This window comes from Echiichthys vipera (genome assembly GCF_963691815.1).
Source record: "Echiichthys vipera genome assembly, chromosome: 5".
Lineage (NCBI taxonomy): Eukaryota > Metazoa > Chordata > Actinopteri > Perciformes > Trachinidae > Echiichthys > Echiichthys vipera.
In genome coordinates, this window is record NC_139830.1 from 6,632,170 (window position 1) to 6,659,224 (window position 27,055).

Genomic DNA, 27,055 nt, shown 5'->3' on the forward strand with positions numbered 1-27,055 from the left:
GTATAAAGAGTAGGAAGGAGTAGGCCTACACAGGTTTCCAGCATCAACACAACTGATTCATTATCCCAGAGTCGGACCACAGCAGCGATGAAATGAGAGAATATTATATAGGATCTGTTTTCCTAGTCACATTAAAAAAGAGGCTATAAGTAAGCTTGCCTGCGTGACACACATGTTGTTGTAAAGGAGGATATTTACCCTTGGTAACAGAGGTGCTGCTCAGTTGAGAAGCAGCCCTCGTGCGTAGAGTGTCAAATACATGACATTCCTGAAATTTAGGCTCATGTTGCGTAGAAAGATGTTTCAGCGTACTGCTGGCATAACGCTTTAGACTGTTCCTTCCCCTGCGCCATGTCTCCTTCTTGTCGCAAGTTTCCAGCACCGTATGAGTTTAATATCAAAGTTTTGCCATGTGCAACTGTCAGAGACACATGCCAGCATTGATAAAAGCTGGGAGGCATACGATTGAGATAGAATGGAAAATCTGGAGCCGGTTCTTTATTCCCGACACTGTCCAACTGATCCCAAATGTGGCAGCCCATGTGCTAGAAACTGTGCTCATGTTTGGTATTTTTCTGCTATAAAGTGGAACATAGCAGTGGGAGAAATGTGCAGATAGGGCCGGATAATATGCAAAACAACAATAAAGATGATAGCCAGAACAATATTTTCCGTATTAACATATAGCACAATATGTGCTCTAAGCACATCAAATCCACTGTCAATAGGATTTGATAGACGTTCATTACTGTGTGCAGCAAAGAAAAACTTGAACCGACCTTCTCAGCTACAGTGGTATGACTGAAGGGGGCAGGAGGTAAATGTTGAAGGGTGTTGTGAAGACGACCCACGGCATCACTGTGTCTAGACTACCGCACCTTTGCTAAACCTACAAGCCATTTGAACAGTCGTTTGTACTTGATTTAATGTCAAAAATGACATTGTAGTTTCAATTTCTCCATTGAAAGTGTTTGGAGTTTATGGATTATCATGACACATTAGCACCGCACCTAATTTATTGAAATGCATTTCAGAGGTTTATGTTGTTGTTGTTTTGAAATAGTTATTTTATGCTCTGACTGCAGCGCCACGGTGTGCTGCAGGATGGCACTATTGGCTTTGACAGTCCTGTCCAACAGCAGCGGATGTGTTGAGATCTGCAAGTGAGGGTTTTAAACTTCATTCTTAAATTCTGATCTTTATGAAGGTTTGCCCACAAATGTAAGCACATAGTTTTGCTGTAAGCCATTGTGTTTTCTTTTGTCTTCTCTCTTCAGTTTTCAGTTTTCCTCTCTTACTTATTCACATTGATCAAATCCAGATACTTCTGCGGGAGATGTGTGCGCGTATGAAAAACACTGCCAGCTGTGTCTGAAAATGGCAGAATTCTACCAGTGCAGTCCCATCGCATTACAAAACTACAAAAACAGGGCTAATAAATAATGTTTTTGGATCATGAAACTTAAAGTCTGATACAGAGAAAATCACTTAAAAAGACGTCTGTGACACTAAAATGAGTCAAAGGCTAGAAATGAGTGTTTTAGAGTTCAAACAAACATTTAGATTGCTCACCGGGTTACGGTTTAGATATGGTGAATACATTATCAACCTGAAACAAGAAATTAAGATGGATACAGGATGTGTATATGTTTATTTGAGCATTAAAAAGGGTTCATTTGAATTTAATTGTAAAAACTTGAGGCCAAATCAGACTGGACAGGGTTGTCTCATAACTCTGCTTTCCCCTGAACCCACCAACCAATAGAATCAAAGTACTTTTCATCCCTTTCACTCACACCACCCTGCCGTGTAGGACTTGATGTTCTAAAGTGTAACATCGACTCCCCCAGAGAAGAGAAATCCCCCCCAATTTCCCAGCAGATGTGCCAGTGACTCAGCTTAATTCTAACATTGTAGGGTTGTTTTTTTTTTCCCATCTTTTGTTTTTATCATTTCGGTTGGTTAAGACGTGTGAGCTTCAGTTGTTGTGTTTCTAGAAAAGTTCACGTCCCATTTTCTTTTTTTCGTTTCGAATAACACTCTGAATTTTCAGCGTCAAATGTCGAACGAGTTGGTTTTTCTATTTCCTCCGTGTGCTTACGGCTCGAAAGACATGTGAAAGGCAGTTGTGTGCGTGTGTGTGTGCGTGTGTGCGTGCGTGCATGTTTTTTTCTATCTAAATCTGCTCATCACAAGCTCTTTGCACACGTCCACACCCACAGACTGTGTGTCCATTCAGGAGAAGTGAAGCTGCCCTCATTTGTACAATCTGATCAAGTGTGTGAACTGAAAGGCAAGTGGATGTTTTGATGAAATGATTAAAGGACTGTTTGCTTACGCGTTTCTCATTGGTGACTTTTCTTTGGTTTTTGTACAACTACAGGAACTTATGGTGAAGTGTACTGAGCGGGGGCACAAACAGCAGCTGTTTGAGCATAAAAGATGCTGACAGTCGATACAAATCTTGTAAAAAAGAGTTTAAAATCCAGTGTAACATGACCGAAACCCTGTTTTTCATTACTCTGTGTTAATAATTACTGTAATTAATAAACTGCTGACACTGCCCATCGTCACAGCTGGTCAAAGTTCTCACTCAGACTGACCACCACGAGTCTCCTGTCGATGCACCACTCTTCTACGGATACAGTATTATTTTCTTGGGCACATGCAGATGATTTAATGCAGATTGAGGTAAAGGAAGCTAATTAAGTCAAGCTGCAGGTTAAAGTGTATTCAGGTTCAAGTGGAGCAATGGAGGATCCCTCATCAGACAAAGGGATCATCAACAACCCAGCAGACATCGCCGTCATCGTTGGATATTTCATTATGGTCATAAGTGTCGGAATTTGGGTACGTGCACCTGTGTTAGTGTGTGCAGAACAGGAGATCATAAGGGCTGATCAAAATGTCTATGTCACATACTTGTGTGTGTGTGTATATAAGGAGATGCAGGTGACATTGCATTTGTCCTGTCTGTGTTTTTAGGCCATGTTTCGCACCAATCGTGGGACGGTTGGAGGATATTTCCTGGCAGGGCGCACCATGACCTGGTGGCCGGTGAGTTCCCTGTAGAGCTGGACTGATAAATGTATAGCCTGATATTAGTATCTGAGTAAAGTGTATATTGGATGATGAGTCGATGTGGCAGAGAAATGCCAAAGATATGCTTAAAATCATTTAGAAACACTTAACATTTCATAGTTTGTCCACCAGAGTGTGCTGACAAGGTTATTTTTACACTGTCAAATGTCTTGCTCAGTACTCTATATTTAAAAAAAACGTACGTACTTCTTGTTATGTCCTTTTGGATCTTCGTAAGCAACTAAATACAGTGGATCCTTCCAGAAAAGGGCAATATTTGGCTTGATTTGGAAACTTTGTTGGGTCACTGATGCAATGCACAGTGTGCAAAACTAATATTTTCCTCTGTGCATTGGTGTAAATTTAAAATAATTACAAATATTGTATATATTGTTCCTGTTTTTCTTATATTTTATTTTTCCCGTGTTTATATTGTTCATATTTTTCTATATTTTCCTATAATTCATTGTTTTCTATTGATGCTTCTTCTATTTGTGCTATCCCCTTAGCTGCTGCAATAAGGACATTTCCCCTTTGTGGGACTAATAAAGGGAAATTAATACATTTTAAATAAATAAATTGTATCTTCTATCCCTCACTATCCACTCTGGGTGGTGTGTTTCTGGTCATATAGTCTTCATGATGCCACTGCACTCCTTACAGCTTAGGGCTTAAATTGTAACTTGTTTGTATTCAGCGTCTTCAGGGATCCTTCTGTGTCCTTTTATCATTTAGGTTGGTGCATCTCTGTTTGCCAGCAATATTGGTAGTGGTCACTTTGTGGGCTTGGCAGGCACCGGGGCAGCTAGCGGCATCGCTGTTGGAGGCTTTGAGTGGAACGTAAGTCCACACTCACGGCTTGTAAAACTTTCATTCCCATTAACCACCATTTTAAAGCACTACATTGATGTATAAATGACATTAGTCACACTGCAATGGTCTGTCCCAGTGGACTGGAGGATGACATGTTGTTTATCTACTGTGTCAGGCCCTGTTCATCGTGCTGCTGCTGGGCTGGTTGTTTGTACCCGTCTACCTCACTGCCGGGGTGAGTAGTTCAGGTTGTTCTACCACACTATGACGAGTGTATCGTTCAGCAATGTGATGGCCTCTGTAATGTCCTATGTTGACACCCACTGCGTGAAATGTGCTGCGTTAGGTAATCACGATGCCCCAGTACCTGAAGAAGAGGTTCGGCGGCACCAGGATCAGCCTCTACCTCTCCGTTATCTCTCTGTTTCTCTACATTTTCACCAAGATCTCGGTGAGTCATCCTGTTTGAGAAACACCCAGCGTTAGTTTGTTTTTGTTCATTTCTCCCCTCCCTGCCTCCTGCTTGTCTCTCTCCAGGTGGATATGTTTTCAGGAGCTGTGTTTATCCAGCAGGCATTAGGGTGGAACATCTACGTGGCTGTCATCACCCTCCTGTTAATAACAGCTTTGTACACGGTTACAGGTCTGTACGCAAAAAGAATGCACTGAGCCTGGGCCATAAAGTTACGTAAGATCTTTTTTGAAAGGGGGGACTCCACCTATTTTACACACACATGGATCAGTTTACTCCACATTTTGGGTAAACAGATTTTTCTTTTTCAGCCTTTGAAAAAGAAGTTGTATAATGTTTTCTATCATTCTTGAGCACAACCCTGAGGATACCGTAGTGATGTCATCAGGGTCAGTAGGGCTTAGGCTTGCAAATGTGTCTAGATGGTAACCCTAAATTTGACTTATGCCTTACTTCAACCATCTGACCTTAAAGCGATATTTTACTGGTTTAAACTCTGATTTAAATTCTCGACCATGGGGATGTTTTGTGCATGAGCGCCTCAGTTCAATCCCTTCGTCTCCTGGATGCCGTCTATCACGGAGCTTTGAGATCCGTAACTGGTTGTAAACCCTTCCCACACCATTGTACTCTATTCTCTCGTCTATTGACCTTCATTATCCACATGCAGAGTTTTGCACTGGTACCACTTCATTACAAACCCATCCTTGGTCTGTTGCCCTCTTATTTATCCACGTACGTGTCACATAAACAGTATTGAGGACTTCTGGACTCTGTCTGTTCCCCTGGTCCGGACAGAATCTGGAAAAAAGTCAACCTGGAAAAAACAACAGCAGGAACTGAGGCTTTCCAGCGTGGTTCCTCTGGAGGATTTTAAACTCATTTTACGCCCTTGTTTTTCCAGACACTTTGCACTCGTCACTTTTATGGACTGTGTTCTGTTTTCTCTCTGTGCGAATCTCCTGGTCTATGTAACTGTTTGTTGTTTTTACTGTTGTATGTCAATCAGCTCTCTCTGGAGAATAACGCTCTGTGTCTCAATAAGTGTAAATAAAGGTTTAAAAAAACATCCAGCTCTGTCATGACCGGGGCAGTTTGTGCAGATAACCGGGTTTGGAGCTGACACAGAGCTGGATTTAAATTGGTAAAGTATCCCTTTGACCTTTGTCATGACGCTAACTTTCGCAAATCTCTGGTTACTCTCCAGATATGACCATTTAAAACAGAAAACCTGTGATACAAACTAAGTGTTTGGCATTTGAAGATGTGGTTATTTAATAGGGGTTTAATAAGGTTTAATAAAAAGACTCTTCTTGTTGCATTGTGGCAAAGTGTAGGAACGTAGTGCTTTTGGAGCTTGACCCTTGACCCTTGTTGACCATTCTGTTGTGTTGTCCCTCAACTTTATGGAAATGCACTTTAAATGTCAAAGATTTGCCCGTGTGTGTTTTAAGGTGTGTGAGTGTGTGTGTTACCAGGGGGCCTGGCTGCTCTCATGTACACCGACACAGTTCAGACCTTCGTCATCATTGCCGGGGCTTTCGTCCTCACAGGCTTCTGTAAGTACAAAACGTGCAGCATGCTATTTAATCTTCCAATAGATATTTTTCATTCACACGGCGCACAGTTCATGCCGTTGGCTCCCGTCAGTCCCTTCAGGTCTGTGGCTACGTCCCTCCTCCGCAGCTTCACAACAGGGAAGAGATTAACTAGGGTCTGTAATCATTCATTTCTCCGCAGTGGTTGCGTGCAGTATGCTGACGCTGCAGAGCCGTAAAACTTTCAACAACAACCACCCCCTGCAACCGTATTGATTTTTCCAAACTAGGTCAATATATATCAGTCTAATCCTGGTGTAGATTACCAACAATGTCAAAGAAGGAGGCGGCAGATGAGATAAAAGTGGGCGGGAAACCCTTTTGTGAATTGGTAATGCATTGAGACGATAGTGCTGACTCACCAGCTGACTCATATCTGCTGAGATGAGGAAGAACAAGATCATTGTGCAATTTTTACTGTCTTGTTTTCCCACATTAACACTGGAACAAGAACAATCATACATGCCGTCCTGTTGCCCCGAATGTAATGGTCGAATGCAATTCAGAGGTGAACCAAGTGTCATCAAACTACGCGTGGAAATAGACCACTAGTAGGAAATCCAAATAAATGACAAATACCTCACCATTTCTCCTTTTCATTTCTAGCTTTTGCAGAAGTAGGAGGTTACAGCGCTCTGCTGGCCAAATACAGCTCTGCTACACCGAGTAATTTCTCCTCCATGGACCCCCAGCGCTACAACATCTCCCCCCACTGCTACACCCCCAGACAGGACGCCTTCAACCTGCTGAGGGACCCAACCACAGGGGACCTACCCTGGCCTGGGGTGCTGTTTGGGATTGCTATAGTGGGAGGCTGGTACTGGTGTACAGACCAGGTGAATATCCCACTCAGTTAGTCTTTTCAGTTGAGAAGGTTTAGTTTCTTTATCTTAAAGGGGACTCAAGGAGAGGGAAAGGGCGGGAAGTGACAGAGAAAGAGAGGTGGTACTATCGGTCAAGGTAAACACTTACATCAGCCAGCTTCTGTCCAAATGTTGGGATAAAAAATCATGTAAATCCAAACTGCAATGGCTAGTCACAGCAAGCTGATGAGATAGCCTAAGCTACATATAATCTACCCCATTTCCTTAAAGATATACATACTTGTAATACGAGGAAAACAAAAACAGTGTGTTTATGCATGTGACCTCCATCGCAGCCATGCACTTAAGGACAAAAAATCACCAAAGACTGACAGCAGCTAAAAGCCATTTAAGTGTAACCATATTGTTTGGCTTCCCCAGTCTCTGCGGTTGTGTGAATATTGATCCAAATATACTTTGGCTGCTGACAGATTAACTGCGTTAGCCTACACGTTTGTACTGAAACATGTTTGCTATGCTTGTGTTTGACTCTAATGAAGGCTCCAGGACATAACGCAGACAAAATTACCAAACCGACTTTTTTCTTCATTAAAAAAATGGATGGAATCTAAAATCTAAACCAAAAATGGTCTCTCCTCAGCACAACAAAATAATCTTTCCTGTCTTGTATTTCTCCAGGTGATAGTCCAGCGGTGCCTGGCAGCTCGTAGTCTGACCCATGTGAAGGCCGGCTGCATCATGTGTGGTTACCTCAAACTGCTGCCAATGTTCCTCATGGTGTTCCCCGGCATGATCAGCCGAGTCCTCTACCCGGGTCTGCAGCTTACACTTGTCCTCTCATATCCATTTAACATCTTAGAGTATCATATAATAGCTCCGCAGTAGATATTCTGGTAAGGGTGCACTGACTCAACGTAACTGTCATGTCTAAAGCCCACGGTCGAAATCAAATTAAGCAAATGTCTAACTTTTATATAGGAAAGGAATCTGTATCTTAACAGAGTGTGTCTCCGTCCACCTGTAGATGAGGTCGGCTGTGTTGTCCCTGAGGTGTGCAAGAGGGTGTGTGGGACGGAGGTGGGCTGCTCCAACATTGCTTACCCTAAACTGGTGGTGTCAGTCATGCCAAATGGTAAGAACACATAATAACTACCTATACAAAGAAGTTGTACCTACCCTTTATCTCCACCTTTACGGCCAACCTCCTATGATCTTTTCTCCGTGCCCTTCTTCTTCTTCTTCCACCCACCGTCCCTGCTGCCGGCTCTTTGTGTAGGTTTGCGAGGTCTGATGCTGGCCGTGATGCTGGCTGCTCTCATGTCCTCTCTGGCCTCCATCTTCAACAGCAGCAGCACTCTGTTCACCATGGACATCTGGACTCGCATACGACCACAGGCCACCGAGCGCGAGCTACTTATCGTTGGCAGGTAAGGGGACGGTGTTATAGAAAAAGACATTTTACAAAGCTCCCAAACATTTAATAGCAGGGAAACATCTGTGTGAACATCGGGGGATCGTATGATATAAAAACAACCTGTTAGGCCCAAACATTTTGCTATGCACATAAAAAAAAAGACATTAACTATTTTGAAATAGGACAATTTGATGTTCAAAACATCTATAATGTTCCTTATTCCCTCCCTTATTATAGATTAGTGAAGGCTTTATAGCTAAAGTGTGTCCAATGAAATGCCATTAAGATAAGTAAACTGAATTTCCTAGCTAGACCCAGGATACAAGTGCTAATTGTAATGTAAAATAATATTGTAGAGTTTATATAAAGAGCTTCTGTTAAATTATACATAATAAAATATACATTCAGTAAAACAAGTTCATCATTTGATTCAAAAGCTGTTCCTAAGTGTATGAACGTACGATACTGTGGATTGATATTGATAGGTGATGATGAATGCATCACCAACCCCCCTCTATCTCTCTTCTGTTTGTCTGCCCTCTCCTCTTTAGGGTCTGGGTTCTGTGCATCGTAGCCGTCAGTATCTGTTGGATCCCAGTCGTGCAGGCGGCTCAGAGCGGTCAGCTGTTTGATTACATCCAGTCAGTCTCAAGCTATCTGGCTCCACCTATCGCCTCAGTCTTCCTCCTGGCTGTGTTTGTTAAGAGGGTCAATGAAAAGGTGAGACTACACACACGATACCACCTGGTGGAATCTTATCAACCAGCACATTTTATGGTTTCCATCCGTCTCCATCTCCAGGGTGCGTTCTGGGGCCTGATCGGCGGCCTGGTGATGGGTCTGTGTCGGATGTTGCCTGAGTTCTGGTTCGGTTCTGGCAGCTGTATTTTCCCCTCTAACTGCCCTTTCTTGGTGTGTGGCGTCCATTACCTCCACTTTGCCATCATACTCTTCTTCTGTACGTCAGTGCTGGTGCTGGTGGTCAGCTACTGCAGTCAGCCCATAGATGATCAACATGTAAGTGACTCACTTACTTACTGTATCAAGGTCCTAAAGACAATATCTCATTCATCATGTGTCTATGACATGAAAGTGGATTAAGCATTTAAAGGTCCCATATTACGCTCATTTTCAAGTTCACACTTGTATTTTGTGTTTCATGTATACAAGCTTAAATGTTCACAAAACACTTTATTTTTTTATCATACCTGTATTTACCCTCTGTCTGAAACGCTCCATTTAAGCACCTGTCTCTTTAGATGCGTTTCCACTATGGTCGAATACCCAGAATGAGGCGGGTCTATCTCGCTGAAACGCTCCTAATTTGCATGTGAGTCGCTCAAGCGGCCGTTTGAGCGGCCGTTTTTTGATAAAACATATGTATGTAGCAGCACGTTGTACCTTTATATAGTATAGTTGTGACATCACAACCATACAGAAGTCCTGATGGCTCGGTTAAAGGCATTGTTGCTGAATACTAGCTTTGGGCATTTCTCTGTGGATCGGGCAATTTGATAGTATCACAGTACAGTATTTATATAGCACCTTTGGGGGTGGCAGTAGCTCAGTCAATAGTAGGGTCGCCAGTTCGAGTCCCTGTGTGGAGTGTGGAGTGTGGACTGGTGGCTGGAGAGGTGCCAGTTCATCTCCTGGGCACTGCCGAGGTGCTGTTGAGCAAAGCTCTGAACCCCCGACTGCTCGGGGCGCCGATCCATTGGCAGCCCCCTCACTCTGACATTAATTGCATGTATATAGGTCCTGTCTGTGCGTGTGTGTGTATCTCAGGCCTGTGTGTGTGTGTGTGTGTGAGCTGAATAATAATAACAGAGTGAAAAAAATTAATATCCCCTTGGGATTAATAAAGGAATTCTTATTCTTCTCAAATTGCTTTGTCATTTAAAAAAATCTCAGTTTTACAATATAAGACCTTTAAAGAGGAAACGTAAAAAAGGTTTTTACAGTATGTGTCTTGTGAAATCCTTTCAGCTCCATCGTCTGGTGTTCAGCCTGCGTCACTCCAAAGAGGAGAGGAATGATCTGGACTGGGAACAAGAGGAGAAAGGAAGAAGAGCCCGGAGAGAGGCGGAGGAGAATAGTCATTCAGGTAAGAAAGAAACCGTCACAGAGACAACAAATGAACAAATGATGAGAAAATACATACCAACTCCTCTCTCTCTCCCTCTCAGTGGCTGAGGGGGAAGAAAAGTCTTGTGTCGGTCGCCTAATTGGTCGGTTCTGTGGCGGGGGAGGAGGCACCCAGGGCCATGAGGAAGACACGCCTGAGTCGTCAGAGAAACTGCCCGATATCAGCGAGGACCCGGTGTGGAAGTACACCGTGGATGCTAATGCTCTCATTATGATGACTGTAGCTGTGTTTCTGTGGGGTTACTATGCCTAACAGTCCTATTCATTCTGGTTGGAAGTGGATGTGAGTTGGTAACTTGATGTGATTCTGTTCAATCAGTGAGCTGGGATGATTCAGGAAGTCACTCTTCAGAGGATGAATCAAACCTGTTTTGCCACCTGTTGGCAATTACTTGTCACTGCACTGCAAGTCACACATGTCACAATTTACAGAAAGTTCAAAATAGGCAGCCGTGCAAGTAAACTACCAGGAGTCTCACTTCTATGTAGAGCACAGTGGGTTGGCATCCTTCAACAGTTTTAAAGAGTGTGTGTGTGTGTGTAATGCGGCCTGAAAGTGTTTTATCAGGTTAGAATGCCATTACTGTATACTGTTGCACGTTGATTCAATCCCAGGTCAGCCTGTGCCCGATTCCAGCACTGAAATAAAAAAGGTGCGAGATGAAAGAAGTAGGATAATTAGGAAGCCAGATGAACGTAAACTCAATAAAGTCTCAAGTCAGCCCGAAGAATTGCTTTCAAAAGTTTTTTCCGACTCCTTTTTAAAACTTGGGCTCAAGAAATCAATAAGAAATGTGTGAAATTGAGTCACTTTACAGTCACCTAGAGTGCAATAAATACATAATAAAGGAGATTGTTTTGTAGGCTAATGTGCATGTCTAGTTCTCCTAGAGGGAAGTCATTTAAAGTGATACAGATAGACTTCATTTGATACCTTTTATGTGAATGGAAGCATCTCGGCATGCTCAACTGCAAACCCCATCAACTTCACAGTGGTTCTCAACTTTGTACATGACGTACCACCTCAGAAAATATCGAGCTCTCTTGAGTACCAGCACTGAGACTGATGTTAAAATACAGCAGCGTAGGCCGACGCTATTCAGCTGCAGGCAGACGGGTTTATTCCTGACGATTATTTGTTGTTGACCGTCTTCAGTCATGACTTCAGAAAGGACTGCTCTTGATATTCCCCTGATCCGCACTTCTCTTCCTAACAGTTCCCATTTGGAGCCACGATTGCAGTGTTTTTAAACTAATCCTTTTAGCTCTGCTGACTCTCTTGCCAACACAGTTTAGCTCGTGACTCGTGAACGTGACTACGCAGCAGGCTGATATTGAAACAAAAGTATTACAGGAAATGTATAAATTTATTTTAAATCACATTTCATGGATCTTAAAAGTATTTTCTTTCGTAACGTAGTATTTTGATAGTATATTTATTTAGTAACTGTTACCATTTTTTATTTTGGAGACTCTTTCGAGTACCAGTTTGTGAACCAGTGAACCTACACCATGCTTTATGGGTTGCAACTGCAACAAAAAGGATCGAGCAGGTATTACTTGGTATGGGGATGTTTCAGTTGATACCCAGCCCTAATTAACCCTGATTCAATTCCATCTCGGATTTTGTATTTTTGGTCATTTAATCAGGCATGATACATCATAGGAATATCATTTGTCAATGTTAAATATTGCCTGCGTTTCTACCTCATAGAATGCTCTTGGTCACACTTCAGCCCTGTGATAAGCATTGTGGGATTTAATCAATCCCTGTTAAAAGGATCGGCTCCATCATTGGTTTGCAGCCGGGCCTGGTATTAAACCTATCAAGACACCACATGAACCAGGTAGCGATTCAGATTTCCAGTTTTAATCAACACTTCTGTTTTATTTAAGCAGATATTTCCCATTAGCATTGTACATGTCTGGAACCTACAGAGTTCTCCCATGAATACCCAACCATCTTCCCACCTCCATGCAGAGTTCAGCATCATTCATCACATCAGTTGTGTTTTTTTTTTTTAAATGTCCAGTCTGTCAGCTTGCAGGGGTGGGGGGTGGGGGGGGGGGGGGGGTTAACAGCAAGGAATAAAAGGGGGGGGGGGGGTCGCCAAGAATGAAGAGCCAGAGCCGTCATCAGGAACTGTTCATCTTACTCTCCCACACAGAGAGTTATGGGTGGATCCAGTAGAGCTGGGTGGAGTCTATTGAGCATCTGAAATCTAGCCACTTACAGGGTCCTGTGCAACTCCCAATACTCTTGATCATCTGTGAGGTATCTGACACCTCAATGTCCAGCAGGGTGGTTAAGAGGTAGGGGGCTTTTAAGGCTGGAAGCTGGTGTAGAGAGTTACTGCGGTAGTTGGGTTCACCCGCTTTGAAGCATGAATGACGGCTTTGGCAAACGCTGCCCTCTGCCGAAATCGGAGGACGGAGGGGGAAGGAAAGGAAGAGAGCTGGGGGGGGGGGGGGTTAAAACAAAGATGGAGTATTTAAAAAAAAATACATCTTTGCAGGTGGAGTAGGGTGACAGACCGATACAGAGAACACAGTCCTCAAGAATAAAAGCAAATACAACGGCAAACATTCTCTGACACACACCCCAATAAAACAGCCAAACAAAAAAAAACAAAAAAGGCAAACAAGCAAGTCAATCAAACCATACAAAGTGACATCAGGCCTTTCCAAAGTGACATCAAGTTTCTCTTTTTAATCCCATTCAACCCCACTGGTCTTAAATCAATAAAGTCCATTTCCCATAATTCTCTGTAAACCAGAAAGTACTCAGTGGCTCCTCTTTATGGCTGGTCAGCAAGGTTAGGGTCCACTCTGAAACAATGACGAGAACACGGCAGGTCTCAGTGGCCAGTGAGACTGACAAGAATGGTGAGACTGTGCCCGTCATTAACCAACAGTATGGCTATTTCAGACTCAACGTCAGTGACACAGGCGATGATTTCAGCAGCATTATCAGGGGACTTATCAACATAGTACGAGGTCACAGCACATTCAGAGAAGTAGAGTCGCATGGCGCAGGACAGGTACAACGGAAAATCAAGTTTGCTTTATACAATCACATTTCTTTAGCGACGCTGAACATTCCACACTGAAAACTTTTACATCTGTTGGGACTGGGTACAGCTCGTTCCTCGAAGCACCATTGTACAGCTAACGTGGATGTTTGTGGTGATACAACACAGAACAAGTATTGGGAACGGTAAGCAGGCTCTAGGGCAATACATTTCTATGCGTCACTTTATGAATGCTAATCTCAAATCAAATACACTGCAAAGTTTTCACATGAAATACCCGACAGCCATGTGTGGTGTTAGACGGAAACCCGAATGACTAAGAGGCAGAAGAGGGCTGACTGACAGCAGCAGGAGGGGACCCCAACCCTGGTATGCAAACTTTTAAAAAGGTGCCATTCTGGAGCACAGTGGGGGGGAGGGGGATGGATTATGGAGGGCTTGAAAAAAAAAAAAAGGCAAGGAGAGTGACACATCTCTCTTCCTTCTTTACATCTCAACTTCCCTCCACTGAGGACAAGTACGAGAAAGGAGTGCTGGAGCAAAGAAAAACAAACAAAAGTCCCGGAGTGCTGATTCCTCCTTAAAATCCTCTCTTTTCCTCTGTTCATTTTCAGAGACTAGAGCGAGCACAAAGGAGGCAAGCAGGAGGAGATGAGAGTTGGTATGTGTGAGGTGTACTTCCCTCTCTACCTGGCCTCCTCCCTCCTGTCCTCCCTCTTGGTGCGAATGGGCAGAGAGCCATCAGCAGGCTGCTGGACCCAGTTGTTATCATGAAGCCCAACTCGGCAGCCCGGTGTGTCCTTGTCTGTACGCCGGCAGCACATCCAGTAGGAACGTCCATAAGGCAGGTCGTGGTGGTAAGGTTTGGGGTGCCAACGGCACAGGGAAACGTCCCCGCGCTCATATTGCCGCTTACACTGCTTGCAGGGATCATCCCTGTAGAGAGGATCCTGATTCCAACGGGAGTCCACTGCCCGCACCCCAAATGTCTCAATCAACACCTTAAAGTAGTGGCAGGTGCACTTGAGGGCTGCCAGTGAGCGTGTCGGCAGGTAGCTGAAGATGTTGACCATGATGTGATCAGGCAGCAGCAGCATGTATTGGCGTGGTTCGAGGAGGCGCTGAATCTGAAAGCGGATCTCCAGGAAGTCATGGGACACGTGGCGATAGAGGCGACACAGTGAAGGGTCTGAACAATCCTCCCCACCGCTGGGAGAGTCTGGTCGCGTTGCCCGCTCCCCTGAGCCCACTGCCACCCCTGCCCCAGGGCCGTTGTTGTTGGCACAATCCAAAGAGCAAATTCCTGAACCACCGCCAGTGCCTTTAACATCCTCCTCCGGGCCCCGGGGGGGCTGAAGGAAGAAGAGTTGTCCAGGAGGGGGATCATCTGATGAAGGGTCAGTGGAGCTGCCTACACCCCCACCGCCTCCCCCCACACTGGGCAGAGCAAAACACACCGTCTCCTCCTGCACATTCTCTGTACTGTCCTTGCCATAAAACACACATTGGTCCACAGCTCCTGTCACCACCACCTCCACATGGAAACCAGACACTCGCTCCCTCCCCACAGCTTTCTTCTCCTCTTGGGTTGTGTCTGGGCTGCCACAGGCTTGCCTGTCTGGGTGATGGAGGTCTCCATCTGGTTTGGGGGCAGCAGTTGTGGCGGCAAGCAGCAGACTACTGGGGTCTCTAGATGATGGGCTGACAAGCTGGTAGAGGTCACAGGTGATTTTCTCTTTGGCCCTGGCTGCTGCCTGGTTACCCCCACCACCACAGCTCATAAACATACAGCGGGATCTGCCAGCTGGCTCCAGCTGAGATCGTGGATCCAGATTTGACACTCGGAAAGCTATTCTAACCTCACCATGACTGTGGCTGGGGGGCGGAGGAGGGGTTACAACACCAGACTCCCCTCCTCTCCTCCGCTCCCTTTCTCGATCTTGATTAGAAGAGTCTGTTCCAGGACCAGAGCCCAGATGAAACCGATTCTCCTGGTTCTGGGACTCAAAGTGCGCTATGGCCTGGGCTACCCTCAATGACTCCTGTTGCTCCTCCAGCTCCTGGTCTGTCTGAATGGGAGATGATGACTCTTGGGCCTCTGTGGAGGGCTGGCCATTTGAACTGTCTGACACAAACACGATAGGAGTGGGGTCTGACACCGTTCCCCGGAGAAGAGTATGCTGGTGCGGGGTAAGGCCCTGACTGTGAGTGGTATTGGGGGACTGGTGTTGAGTCCCATGAACAGCCACAATTCCCTGGAGGGCCATGGCAGTCCTCTGCTCAACCAACGCAACCATCTCTGCCACCGACAGCAGGTCTGTCTCATTTACGCCTCCTAGAGGTGGCTCATCAGGGCTAGGAGGGACAAGGGAGGAGTCATGGCCGAGGTTTGGCTCTGAGGCTTGGGAGCGTGTTGGAGGGTCGTAGGATGAGCATCTTCTCCGTCTTTTGGCTTTACTGCAATCAGTTGCCCAGTTACCTTTAACCTGTGGAGAAGGAAAATATTTAATTTAGTTAAGAAATAACCAAATCAAACACAAAAAAACACAAATCTCTTCAACATCTAATTTTGTCTCAGCTCTTTACCTTCATGGCGCTGGGTCTGGGCTGGCCTGCTCCACTGAACTGGTGTGCAACAAAGAAGGCTATCTTCTCCTTGGTGTTGCCTGGCTTAATGACATACCAGGTGTCTAACAGCACACGGCCATCTTCCATCTGGGACCCGGAAGAGGGTGGCGACGGAGGGGCAGAAGAAGGTGGAGGGGCCTGGCTCTGTGCCAGGGAGCCGGGGACGAGCTCAGGTTCAGGTGGAGTGTTCTCTGAGCCTGCATCCTCCGCTTCTCCATTCTCCTCCTGCACACCCACTATCATCCCTCCATCTTCACTTCCATCCACAGTCCTTCTGGAACCTGGAGAGGGCTCAGTCTTGCAGAGGGAGGGGGAACCTGTCCCACCACCACCACCTCCTCCACCGCTGCCCCCTGAGCCTGGACTCCTAGCTTTGTTCTGGGAGTAGGTGCCAAAGGGGCGTGGGCACCACAGGCGGATGTGGGAGAAGGTGTCTCGGTCCATCAGGATGCGGACCACCGGGGCATATCGGCATCTATGCTGGCCAGCAAACACCCAGAGCCAGTGCTCTCATTGTTGGATCCCTTTCCCAGTGCCAACCTGGTGGGCACTGTCTGTCGCAAAGGTCACCAGCAACACTGGGCATACGACCTGCATCAATAGGAAAGGGTGGGGTACAGGCAGAGAGGAAGAGAAAAGAGAGAAACGGTGTAAAAAGTTTGTATCTCTAGAGCAACAGTGGTTGTCACTGCTGGATCAGTTCACATAATCAATGACCAATTGAGGCTGTACTGAGCAGTCGCCTCGAGGTGCGATTCAGACAGGGTGTCAGAATGGTGCACCAGCAGCCCAGCCAGTAGACCGGAGAGAACAGGACTATCATCATACTACTAACTGAACTAATCACAACTGGCCTGCCTCCTACTTTGGTCCAAACCCAATTAGAAAATACATTTGCTACTGTGTACTATGATCATCTCCCCGCTTTGGAGCCTCTAAATCAAATTAAAGGGATTCCATTTCAGGTTTGGTGTCTGCGGCCTGCAGATGAAAGGGATGAAAGATGGAACACAAAAGCTCCAAATGGACTCGCCCGTCTCTCCCCCTCTGCTCCTCTCCTGCATCTCAGTGCTTCAAAGAGGACTTGCTTAATAGGAGGCAACACAGGGAGGAGCATACAGGCATATGCTGGACCTATTTTTAGCAAACAGCAGGAGGGGGTGGGGTAGTAGTGAAACTGCTGTAGCTGTCCTGCCTGTCCTCACCCCTTTCTCTCTGCCAAAGAGCCTATGCTACAGGCTGGGGGTGGTGGTGGTGGTGGTGGGGGGCTTTAGTCCAACCAGCGTGCTTGTGCAGCTATGCCAGCTGCCAGGAACGTGCTGGCGTACTTAAGGACAGGAACGAGTGGCTATGAAGCAACATGTTTGGCTCACTGCTGATCTGAAGGCCTACTCTGCATCCTAGAACAGCTTGAATCCACAGTAAGGCCTCATCTGTCAGCCCTGTCCTGCTTCCCTTTACACATGACATGTTGAAATGCACATGTTTAAACTGGATGGGACATTTCTTATAACATCAACCTTCAAAGACTCTGAACAGCGCAATTTTCCACTTACAACAGGCTAAGACCATTGTGTCGCTTCAGCCTTCCTTAGCAGTTCAATATACATTACGTTCAATTATACAACCTGTCCAGCGCTGGGATCATTGTTCCACACGGACCGTTTTTGCGGATGCACACCACTACAGCCCGGAAAAGGCAGAGGATAAGTTTGGGATCATTTCAGACTTAACAGAAGCCAAAAAGATGCAACGTGTCCACTGCAAACTAGAACGGTTATACCACAACATCGATTCAGCGTCTGAGCCTCTATGTTTAGTTTTTCATGAATGTCCCCTACCTGATCAGTCGTTATAGTTTAGTTTGAGGAAATGTGTCAGTGGTGTTTCGTACGTTGCTTGTTGTCACGGTAAAATGGAAGAGGGCGAGTCACTCTTTCTGCTAATATCTATCTCTAATTTTATAAATGAATCTATTTGTCTTTAAACCTGTTTGAGTAAACGCGTGCGTCACGCAGAATTGTGTGCACTACTTTGAATTGTTTAAATATTAGACTTATTCATGGTAAGTGAGCATATTTCCTTCAAAACACACAATTTGTTTTATCCGATTACTCAATTAAATCAATGGAATAATCGGTAGAATACTCCATTACAAAAAGATTCGATAGCTGCAGCCCTAGATTTAACCCGACTGACCAAAATTAATATTGTACGTCACTGTTGAACAACCTGGGCTTTAGTGAATGTCAATTCTGTTTTTTTTAGGGGTTTTCGTCACATATGACATCACAAAACAAGGCAAATCTTCATTGGATTAAACAAGTTAGTATCTTATTAAATCAACTTTCCATAATCACTATAACTCATCAGTGTTGTCAAAACAAATTTGGGCCACAGGAGTTATTATTTTTTTTAGGATTTTTGTGAATTGGCTCACTCAGATTATGAGTCAGAAACAATCGTATGCAGCCACCATTGAAATCTAATTCTACAACAAGTGTAATACTAATTCTTATATAATTACCAATGATCTGCAACTGTGTAGAAATATTGGGTTTAAACAGAATTAATAGACATGAAGAAACTAGGCCTTAAAGGGTCTACAAGTCGTTTAACATTGACTTTAAATGGCAGCAAACAAGTCAGTCCCATATTTCTTTCTGCCGTGTCACTGTTCACCTCTACAGGTCCAGACATGCAGTCAGCTCCAGTAAGAATGTCATAAAAAAGGATCTCCATGTATCTTCGATTAACTTATACAGCAGTGTTACATTTACAGATTGCCTGCTACATCTTGGGGTGTGGCAGCAATTTGACCACAGTTGTCTGCATTATTGGCAGGTAACCAACCGTTAGGACTGGCTCAGCATAATGCATGTGTACATCAAATCAGTAATAACCTAAAACAAAAAATTGGCTTCAACAGCACTTTCTCACACATTCTCTGCTGTTATAGCTAGGAATAATGCTGATGCAAGTTCACGCTGTGGACAATACAAGCTAGTATGGCAGCAAGTGAAAACCCCATAGTCCCAGCGCTCCAAACAACCTTTTTGATTGCATAACACAAAGTCAATTAAAGAGCTTATTCTGCAAATATTTGTTTATGATTGGCTTCTTTCTTGGCGACACAGTAGCCTGCTTTCCATTTTAGCCACCTGACTCCTTCAATCCACAGGCTTTAAAACAGGTCATTGTTGTGCTTCTCTGCCTGACGCTCTGAATGGGTGGTGCTTTGTACATTTGTTGGACTAATGTAAACGCTTAGAGAGGTGCAAAAAGCAAACGCCGCCCACACAGTGTGGTGAACCAATGAAAACGCTACGTCTATAATCACACAGCAACAACTCAGCTAAGAGCAGGCAGATTATACTGTTGAGAGAGAAACTGGTGAACCTTTTTCATACTGCCCTTTCTCTCCATGTCCCCTTATGACTCTCTAACCACTCTTATTCTCTACCTCCTTTCTATGTGCTCCTCTTTTCCCCTCCCTCTAAATGCATCATGCAATCCATCTCTCATAACAGATTGGATGGTATTATAAGAGGCAGTCTGCCCACTGCAGTGCTTCAGCACAGAGTCACACACGCACTGAACGTCAGCCACCTTAAACTATTAGAATTATTAGCTCTCACTTCCCTGTGAATGTAGGAGGGTTTGGAAGGAAGCCATGTCCGCACTAGAGCATTGGAATGGAGAAATGACTTTACACAAGCGTTAGACACTGAAAAAAATCCTTCTCCTCCTCTCTGGGTTTGCAAACAACACAGTTGTGCAGTGGGAGACTCACCGCTGTTGGTCTCAACAGCAGGTTAAAACTCCATTCTGTCAGCTGCTCTCTATAATCATATTGTCTTAATGTAGCTTAACACACAATCTACCTGTTGTAATTGTTTAGTTTCTGTTGCCAGATGACTCCATGATAATCCTGCTAACAACCAAGGTGAACAGTAAACTCACTGAGATATTCAAAAGATAAAATCACCGTTAAATGCCTGAAATGTCATCTGACAAAAAAAGATCAATGACAACACTTCTATTGTCTGATCGGCTAAACTAGAAATCAACATTAGCGATCACTTTGGGCTGTGCAATATAGCCAAAATTTTCTATCCCGAATTTTCAGTAAAAAATTTCATCAGTTCGATAAATAAATAATCTAAATTAAATGACTACATGCCAAAGGACTTTTATTATACTCCTGTGTGAAGTCAATACTTGACAAATGTGGAAGGATCAGAACGTAAAGCATCAACCTAATGACGCCGTAACGTAGTTAGGCTGCTGTTTTTTGATATTCTGATAGAAATTATACTGATTTCCGTCAATATACATCATCATCATCATCATCATCATAGCCATCACAGAGATTTAATAACATCTAATTACTGCTACACTGGCGGCACCCAAGCTTCTCTGTGCAGGGATGCAGCAGCGTTTTGGAAAATTTGCAGTCACTCTTCAAAATACACTTCAGGTCAATACAACCAACGCCACTGTGAACCCTGGGTCAGGCAGCTGCTGTGAATTCGAAATGTGCTGGTCAAAAGAAGAAAAAAAAAAAAAACCTGAGGTGTTATCTCTCATTCAGTTTTCAGTGCGCTACACTACTTCCCAACAGTTGGTTCAAGTCAGGACTGAGCCATCTTAACTTTTTTTTCTCCCTCTTAATTTGAGGCTTGGGTTTGGTTTTAAGCTTTCTGCATCGACCAAATCCTTCAAATCCTGTCCAAGCAGGAACGGTGGCAACCACAGACACCGCGGCAACACTACAGTGCCGGGGGGCTGCATCATTAGGTACCCAAGCTGTCTGAAAAACTGTCAAGTGAAAAGGATGATTTTGTGAATGTGTTACTTAACATTTAACTGTCTCCACACATACAGAACTATGTGGTTTTAAATATAGTCAGGACATGGATGACAAGCTGTATGTATGCATAGATGCAGTGATGGTGCTACTAAGCTTTTATAACAGGAGATATACAGACGGTCAAATCATACAGATTTGTCCATCTAAAAATTAATGAAGAGCAAGTGTTAAGTGGACCAGACTAGAGCTGCAACAATAAGTCAATTAATTGATTACTTGTCAACTATTAAATTAATTGCTAACAACTTTGATAATGGACAAATTAGTTTGACTCCTTTTGTATGAAAACGTGTCCAAATTCTCTCATTTCAGCTTTTCAAATGCTGACATTTTCTGGTTTCTTTCTTCCTCTATGACAGTAGAATGATCTTTCAGCTATGCACAAAACAATGTCATCTTAGGTTTTGGAAACCACCGATCCACATTTTTACCATAGTCTGACATTTTATAGACCAAACAACTTGTGCAACATTGTGAAAAATGTCTACACACACACACACACACACAAATGACTGTTCTGTCAGAGTGAAATGCTTAAGGATTACTGCTGCAGTCAAAATGTGGAAATCCACACGGTTGCGCGCACACACACACAACACAAATGTTAACAAGGTAATTATTTGTTCACAAATCACTATCCCGCTGTTTGCAAAGGGAGAGATTGACAAGTTTGTCCCATTACATCAAAACTGAATTTCTGTTGGACTGGGTCATTTCCCCATACAAATAAAGAGCAGTAGTAAGAGCATGCACTCACACCAGGATAATGGTTTCACTATGGTAGGTAACTGCAGTTCAGAACACAGTGTACCACATCCCCATTAAATGCCAATTTAAGATTTAACAAGTTGGATTAGCAAAGGGAGCACCAGTTTTAAAGCTTGTGACTTAAAAGTGTGTCTTGTTTTCCTTTAACCTTTCAGCTCATAGGTCTCAACACTACCCTTGCAAAAAATGTCACCCTGATAAACGCAAAGCAGTGTCACTCCAACTCAGCCCCCTCATACTATCCTCCTGCTCTCCTTTTTCACAGTATTTCAGTCAGACGGCCAAAAGCTGACGAATGGGAATACAGAAGCATGCCAAAAAGTCTCAGTTCAATCTCGCTCTCTCTGCATGTGCGCCCGTGAGGACAATGCAACAGAAGTGCAGCCAGCAGGCCGGCTTTGCTGCAAACTGTCAGCAGAACAATAGAGCCGGGTGCATCACTCCGGTCTGCTCGGGGACATTATTACATTGAGAGGACACCTAGGAAGAGTGTGTGGGAGCATCTGCCCGTTTGTGCTGTAACATCGTCACAAGTTAAAAGAGCGATGCAAGCTTTGATACTGCAATCACAAAGGCCACTGTGTCAACACAGTGTTTTATCCTGCTTGAACATCTGAAAAAGGAGGGCAAATGAATTATCTAACAATGTGGCATCAGACAGTACTCTGTGTGGAGGTGGGCTACTTCAAGCCCAAATCTGATAATGACAACAACAAAAGGCAACATGTGACCTTAATATGCTACTGTCCCAAAAAGAGAGCTACTCTAGTCTCGGCTTATCCATCTGTGAATATCTAACAGTTCAGCTCAACTAGCGTTAAGTTGTGCCATACAATGAACTATATACCACATAACCCTATCCATTACTTCGCTCCCAAATAATGCAACATAACCGAACACTTTTTTAACACACCATGTCTTATACACTTAATCCCACCATTTTAAAGGGCATTTTTAATCCTTTTATGGCTTTTTTTAAAGCCATTTCATTATTTTATTGTATGATTTGCTCCATTTTGTCTGCTTCTATCGTCGGCTGCTTGTCACTAAAGTTCCTTTACTTTCTTAACTAGTAAATGGTTTTGTTATTGTTTTACTTCTCAGTGCTATAGGCCACTGTTCTTCATCAAGTCAAGTCAAGTCAGTTTTATTGTCAAAAATTGCAATATGTATGACATACAAATGCAAAAAATGAAATTACAGTCCTCTCAGACCCAGTGCAATCGGCATATACATACAACATAATAAAAATAATAAAAATATACAAAGAGTAAAAAATATACAAAGAGTAAAAAATGTAAAGTGGCAGTGGATTGTAAAGTGAATAGATAATAATAATAATAATAAATAGACATCATTGGTGTATTCTCATTTTTAGGCCTTTAATGTAAAGCACTTTGAGCTGCATTTTTGTATGAAAGGTGCTCTCTTAATAGTTTATTATACGCATTATCAAAACACAATATTATGGTATGTTTATATGCATTTCTCACTAGGATTTAAATGTCGAAAACGCAGGCCTGCAGCTCACTTGACCATTACTTTCCTTTCCTGGTTATGTTTTAGATCACCTTTAAATCCCTACACACCTGGCTGAAACCAAACCCACGCGTCTACAGTGATAAACAACAAGTTTGTCGTTTACAAAAACTAAAACCAACAGCAACAATACTCTAATTTGATTGTTAATTATAACTGCAGCATAAACACCTTTGACTGTCTTATGGGACGTCTTCGATCAAACACTATAGCCGGTTACCCAACTAGCAAACAGTCCTAGCAAATTGTTGAGCGGAGTATAGGAGCTAACTATTAATATTTAACATTGACTTATCAACTACCAGCTCCCAGTAAAGTTACACACAGTAAACAAGACCCGTCAGAAGCTAACGAGCTTGCTAACTGGATAGCAACAACTTACCTGCATAATAACATTACAGGGTCTTGCTAACAAGCTAACGGGATCAAATACTTTTATATATTGTGTTAGCCTACTCACCTTAGCAACCTTGTTGACTTGCACGGGCTCGGTGAAAAGTGGTTCTGTGTGTATTTCCCCTCTAACCAAACCAGTTTGTCTGGTGAAATGCAGGTGACACGAGTTAACTATCCGTGTCCACGTAAGCTAAAGCTAGTTAGCTCCCTCGCTGCTGGCTAACGTCGACATTAGCCAGCAGCTACTTTTCTATTATCAACCTTGTCTAATCGAGGCTTTGTGTGTCTGTCAGCTCTCCGAACAAAGTCTAGCTGACAGTACGCCTTGTTAGGACTCCGAGCAGTCCCTCTCCCACTATCTATTTAGAAGTGACACAAGCTTTTTACGGTATGTTCTCGGGGATACCAAAATAATCAGTGTCAAAACGGCAGCAGGAGGAAGGCCATCTTGTTGACAAGCAGCTGCATAAGGCCCACAGCCAATAGCAATGCAGAGTCGGTGGTGTGCCCATATATGGCGCCTGCACAGCTCCCTCCCTCTATTGCCTCCTGCTCCCCCCCCCCCCCCCCCCCCCACACACACACACACACACACACACACACACAAACATACACACACACACACACACACACTCTATACTGGACCACACTGTAACTCTCTACATCAAAAGGTCACTGTGTGAAAGACAGGTGGGAGAATCATTTATTAAATTAATATTCACATTTTAAGTCAAAGCACCATGGAAAACAAGCTACAATTTGATCTAACCATATGAAGAATAATAAGAAGAATTACTTTATTAATCCCACACGGGGAAATTGGATTTTTTCACTCTTATTATTATACGTGTTACACACACAGACCCGAAATACACACATGCACAAACAGGGCCTATACATGCAATTAATGGAGAGATGTTAGAGCGAGGGGGCTGCGGTTCCCAGCCAAGTCACCTATGGACTGAGCTACTTCCCCCCCCTATGTGCAATCAATGACACAGCCCTGGTGATAGTCAGGTGTATGTATGCATATGATATCACCTTCAGAAAAAAAAAGTTGAACTGTGGATTCAACTTCTAGTGATCTCACATTTACGTATGCATGTGTATGATGTTATCTCGAGAGAAAAAACAATAGTTAAACTGTGGATTGAACTTTCAAGACTTCTATGTTAATTGTCTTTGCTTATGTTTTCAGCTTTAGTGGCTAGAAATCCCTTAATGTGGCCCTTTATGAGAGTCATTTGTAATGTGTTTGAGAATAGCTGATGTTCACGGTTGTCTAACGAAATGGTCCACCATCATGCCCCATAATTGAATTTCCTTTGCGGGATAAATAAAAGTAATTCTTCTTCTTCTTCTTCTTCTTCTTCTTCTTCTTCTTCTTCTTCTTCTTCCTCCTCCTCCTCCTCCTCCTCCTCCTCCTCCTCCTCCTTCTTCTTCTTCTTCTTCATCTTCCTCTTCTTCTTCTTCTTCGTCTTCCTAGACAGAACAGCCTTTAATTACAAGACTGACGAAAACCAGACTGACAAATGCATGTTGGATTTTGGTCATTTTGAGGCAAATAACAACAATATATGGAAGTCTCTGGCTATACATATTAAAATTAAACAATTTAATCAAATTGAAATTTCCATAAAAGGGAAAGGGAAGTTTGGGGTCCCCTGCTAAAGCTGCTGCCCCCGCGACCTGACCCCGGATAAGCGGCTGAAGATGAGATGAGATGAAATTTCCATATGCACATATTAAGGCACATACAGTATATTCCCTTTAGTATGCACAAAATGTTCACTTATAGCCCAATACCATTCTCCATAAAATAGGATAATCCTTTATCCCATACACTCATGGATGAAATACTGAACCAGCCTACAGGGGACCATAAGGCCAGGGGGGAAAAAACACATAAAATGATCACATATAGATGCTAAATACCACAAGTATACAGGAAACGACCAAAAATGACCGCAAAGAGACAAAAACAATGACTATATGGAAGCAAAGCGACACAAAACTTACCACAAAGACATGCAAAATGAGTAAAATTAGATGTAAAATAATTGCAGAGAATCAACATCTTCCATTGCTGAATGTAAATACAACTAAATGATCCATAAATCATCATCAAAGCAACATAAATAATAATAATAATGTCACCATTTACATTTACCATTTAACTGGCATCCTGAGAGGAGTAAATTGTATCTGACATATTCAGCTTTTTACAACTGAAAAATCAAATTAGCCTTATAAAAACATAAGCCTGATGAAGTTTGATCATATTAAAACAGACACAATCGAAAATGTAATCAAGTAATCCATGACAAAGTAACTCTAATCTAATTGCATAATTTCTCAAATGTAATTTATGCTGATTATAGTTTCTTATCATCTGTAATCTTATTACGTAATTCTGATTACAGTCATCAGTTACCAAACCCCCCCCCCCCCCCCCCTCTACACTCTGTGCTCAAAATGTCAACTGAGCCTTTTACAATTATCCGTCTATTTAATGCACTGTTTAAGTATGTCTTAATCTTATTTCATCAACATTTCATATTGAATATCTTCCATATTTTTTGGACAGATGATATGAACATAAATCATAATCTCGTCACGTAGGCTGCTCTAAGTTTTCTTTCACTATGCAAATCCTCTTGTTGATATTCAGCAGCTAAATATCTCATATTCTCCTGCTGTTGATATAAACAACATTATTCCATTGTTTTTATACTCTTGTTTTTATTCCACATAACATTTTGTACTTCTTTTTGCTGGGATCATAAAGGTTCATCGTATCGTTCAGACCTGCAGGTGCCTGTGTGTTAGAAATAACCTCACTGTAAGTTCTTATCTGTTTAGCACACATTAAAACGCATCTTTAGTGTTGAGGAGAATACAGTTTGTGTGTCTCATAGTATGTTTTGCACGTTTGCATTTGAGATGAGAGCAAATCTAAAGGGAGCAGCCCCTTCTCAGTCCAGCAGAGGGCCGGACGCTGCACTGTCCAAGCAGTATTTCTTTAGACCTTACTGACACCCATTATATACGTTAACATCAATATCTACTGTTTTTTTTAATTCAGATGGATAGAAAGAAAGAAATGATCATGCAAAAGTAATGGGGTTCTGGGGTCAGTGGAGAAAAAAGATGAGTTATCTAATCATGCGGGGGAAAAACTACTTTTCTGTTTCCAGTTTAAAAAAAAAAAAAAAGTATGCTAGACTACTTTCCCAAGAGGAACAACACCCATTTTCAAAATTCATACATGTTATTCCTATAGTCTAAGATATTAGAAATATTAGTAAACATGTACAACTCTCTCTCAAATCCAAAAGTGTCGACTGCAGTGGATCTGCAGCCCCACCATTGAACTCCTCTAAACTGTTCAAAATTTAAATAAAAAGTAAAAATCATAAACTGTATTGTGAGTCATTGTTGCCAGTCAACGACTGTTATTATTACATTATAT

General features: G+C 43.1%; 2 protein-coding genes across 2 annotated transcripts; one reads left to right on the forward strand and one right to left on the reverse strand.

Moving 5' to 3' along the window:
• Nucleotides 1–2,751: 2,751 nt before the first annotated feature.
• Nucleotides 2,752–10,857, forward strand: slc5a2 (solute carrier family 5 member 2; the record flags this gene model as incomplete). The annotated part of the gene is made up of 15 exons (XM_083913883.1): nucleotides 2,752–2,850; nucleotides 2,986–3,057; nucleotides 3,817–3,921; nucleotides 4,070–4,129; nucleotides 4,241–4,345; nucleotides 4,432–4,537; nucleotides 5,845–5,925; nucleotides 6,571–6,800; nucleotides 7,467–7,602; nucleotides 7,813–7,920; nucleotides 8,065–8,215; nucleotides 8,754–8,922; nucleotides 9,004–9,219; nucleotides 10,189–10,306; nucleotides 10,389–10,857. The coding sequence occupies 15 exons, from the start codon at nucleotides 2,752–2,754 to the stop codon at nucleotides 10,598–10,600; spliced, it is 1,968 nt and encodes a 655-aa protein (XP_083770009.1). The 3' UTR covers nucleotides 10,601–10,857.
• Nucleotides 10,858–12,454: 1,597 nt separating this feature from the next.
• fbxo46 (F-box protein 46) lies at nucleotides 12,455–24,007 on the reverse strand. The gene is made up of 3 exons (XM_083913858.1): nucleotides 23,648–24,007; nucleotides 15,966–16,598; nucleotides 12,455–15,865 (listed from the first exon to the last, which is right to left on the reverse strand). Exons 2-3 carry the CDS (start codon nucleotides 16,449–16,451, stop codon nucleotides 14,066–14,068), a joined length of 2,286 nt encoding a protein of 761 aa, XP_083769984.1. The 5' UTR covers nucleotides 16,452–16,598; nucleotides 23,648–24,007; the 3' UTR covers nucleotides 12,455–14,065.
• Between the last annotated feature and the right edge of the window lie 3,048 nt (nucleotides 24,008–27,055).

Coding starts and splice junctions, on each gene's coding strand:
- fbxo46 (XM_083913858.1), bottom strand. CDS start 16,451: ATGGACCGAGACACCTTCTCCCACATCCGCCTGTGGTGCCCACGCCCC. Junction 15,866..15,965: donor CCAGACCCAGCGCCATGAAG/GTAAAGAGCTGA, acceptor CCTTCTCCACAG/GTTAAAGGTAACTGGGCAAC.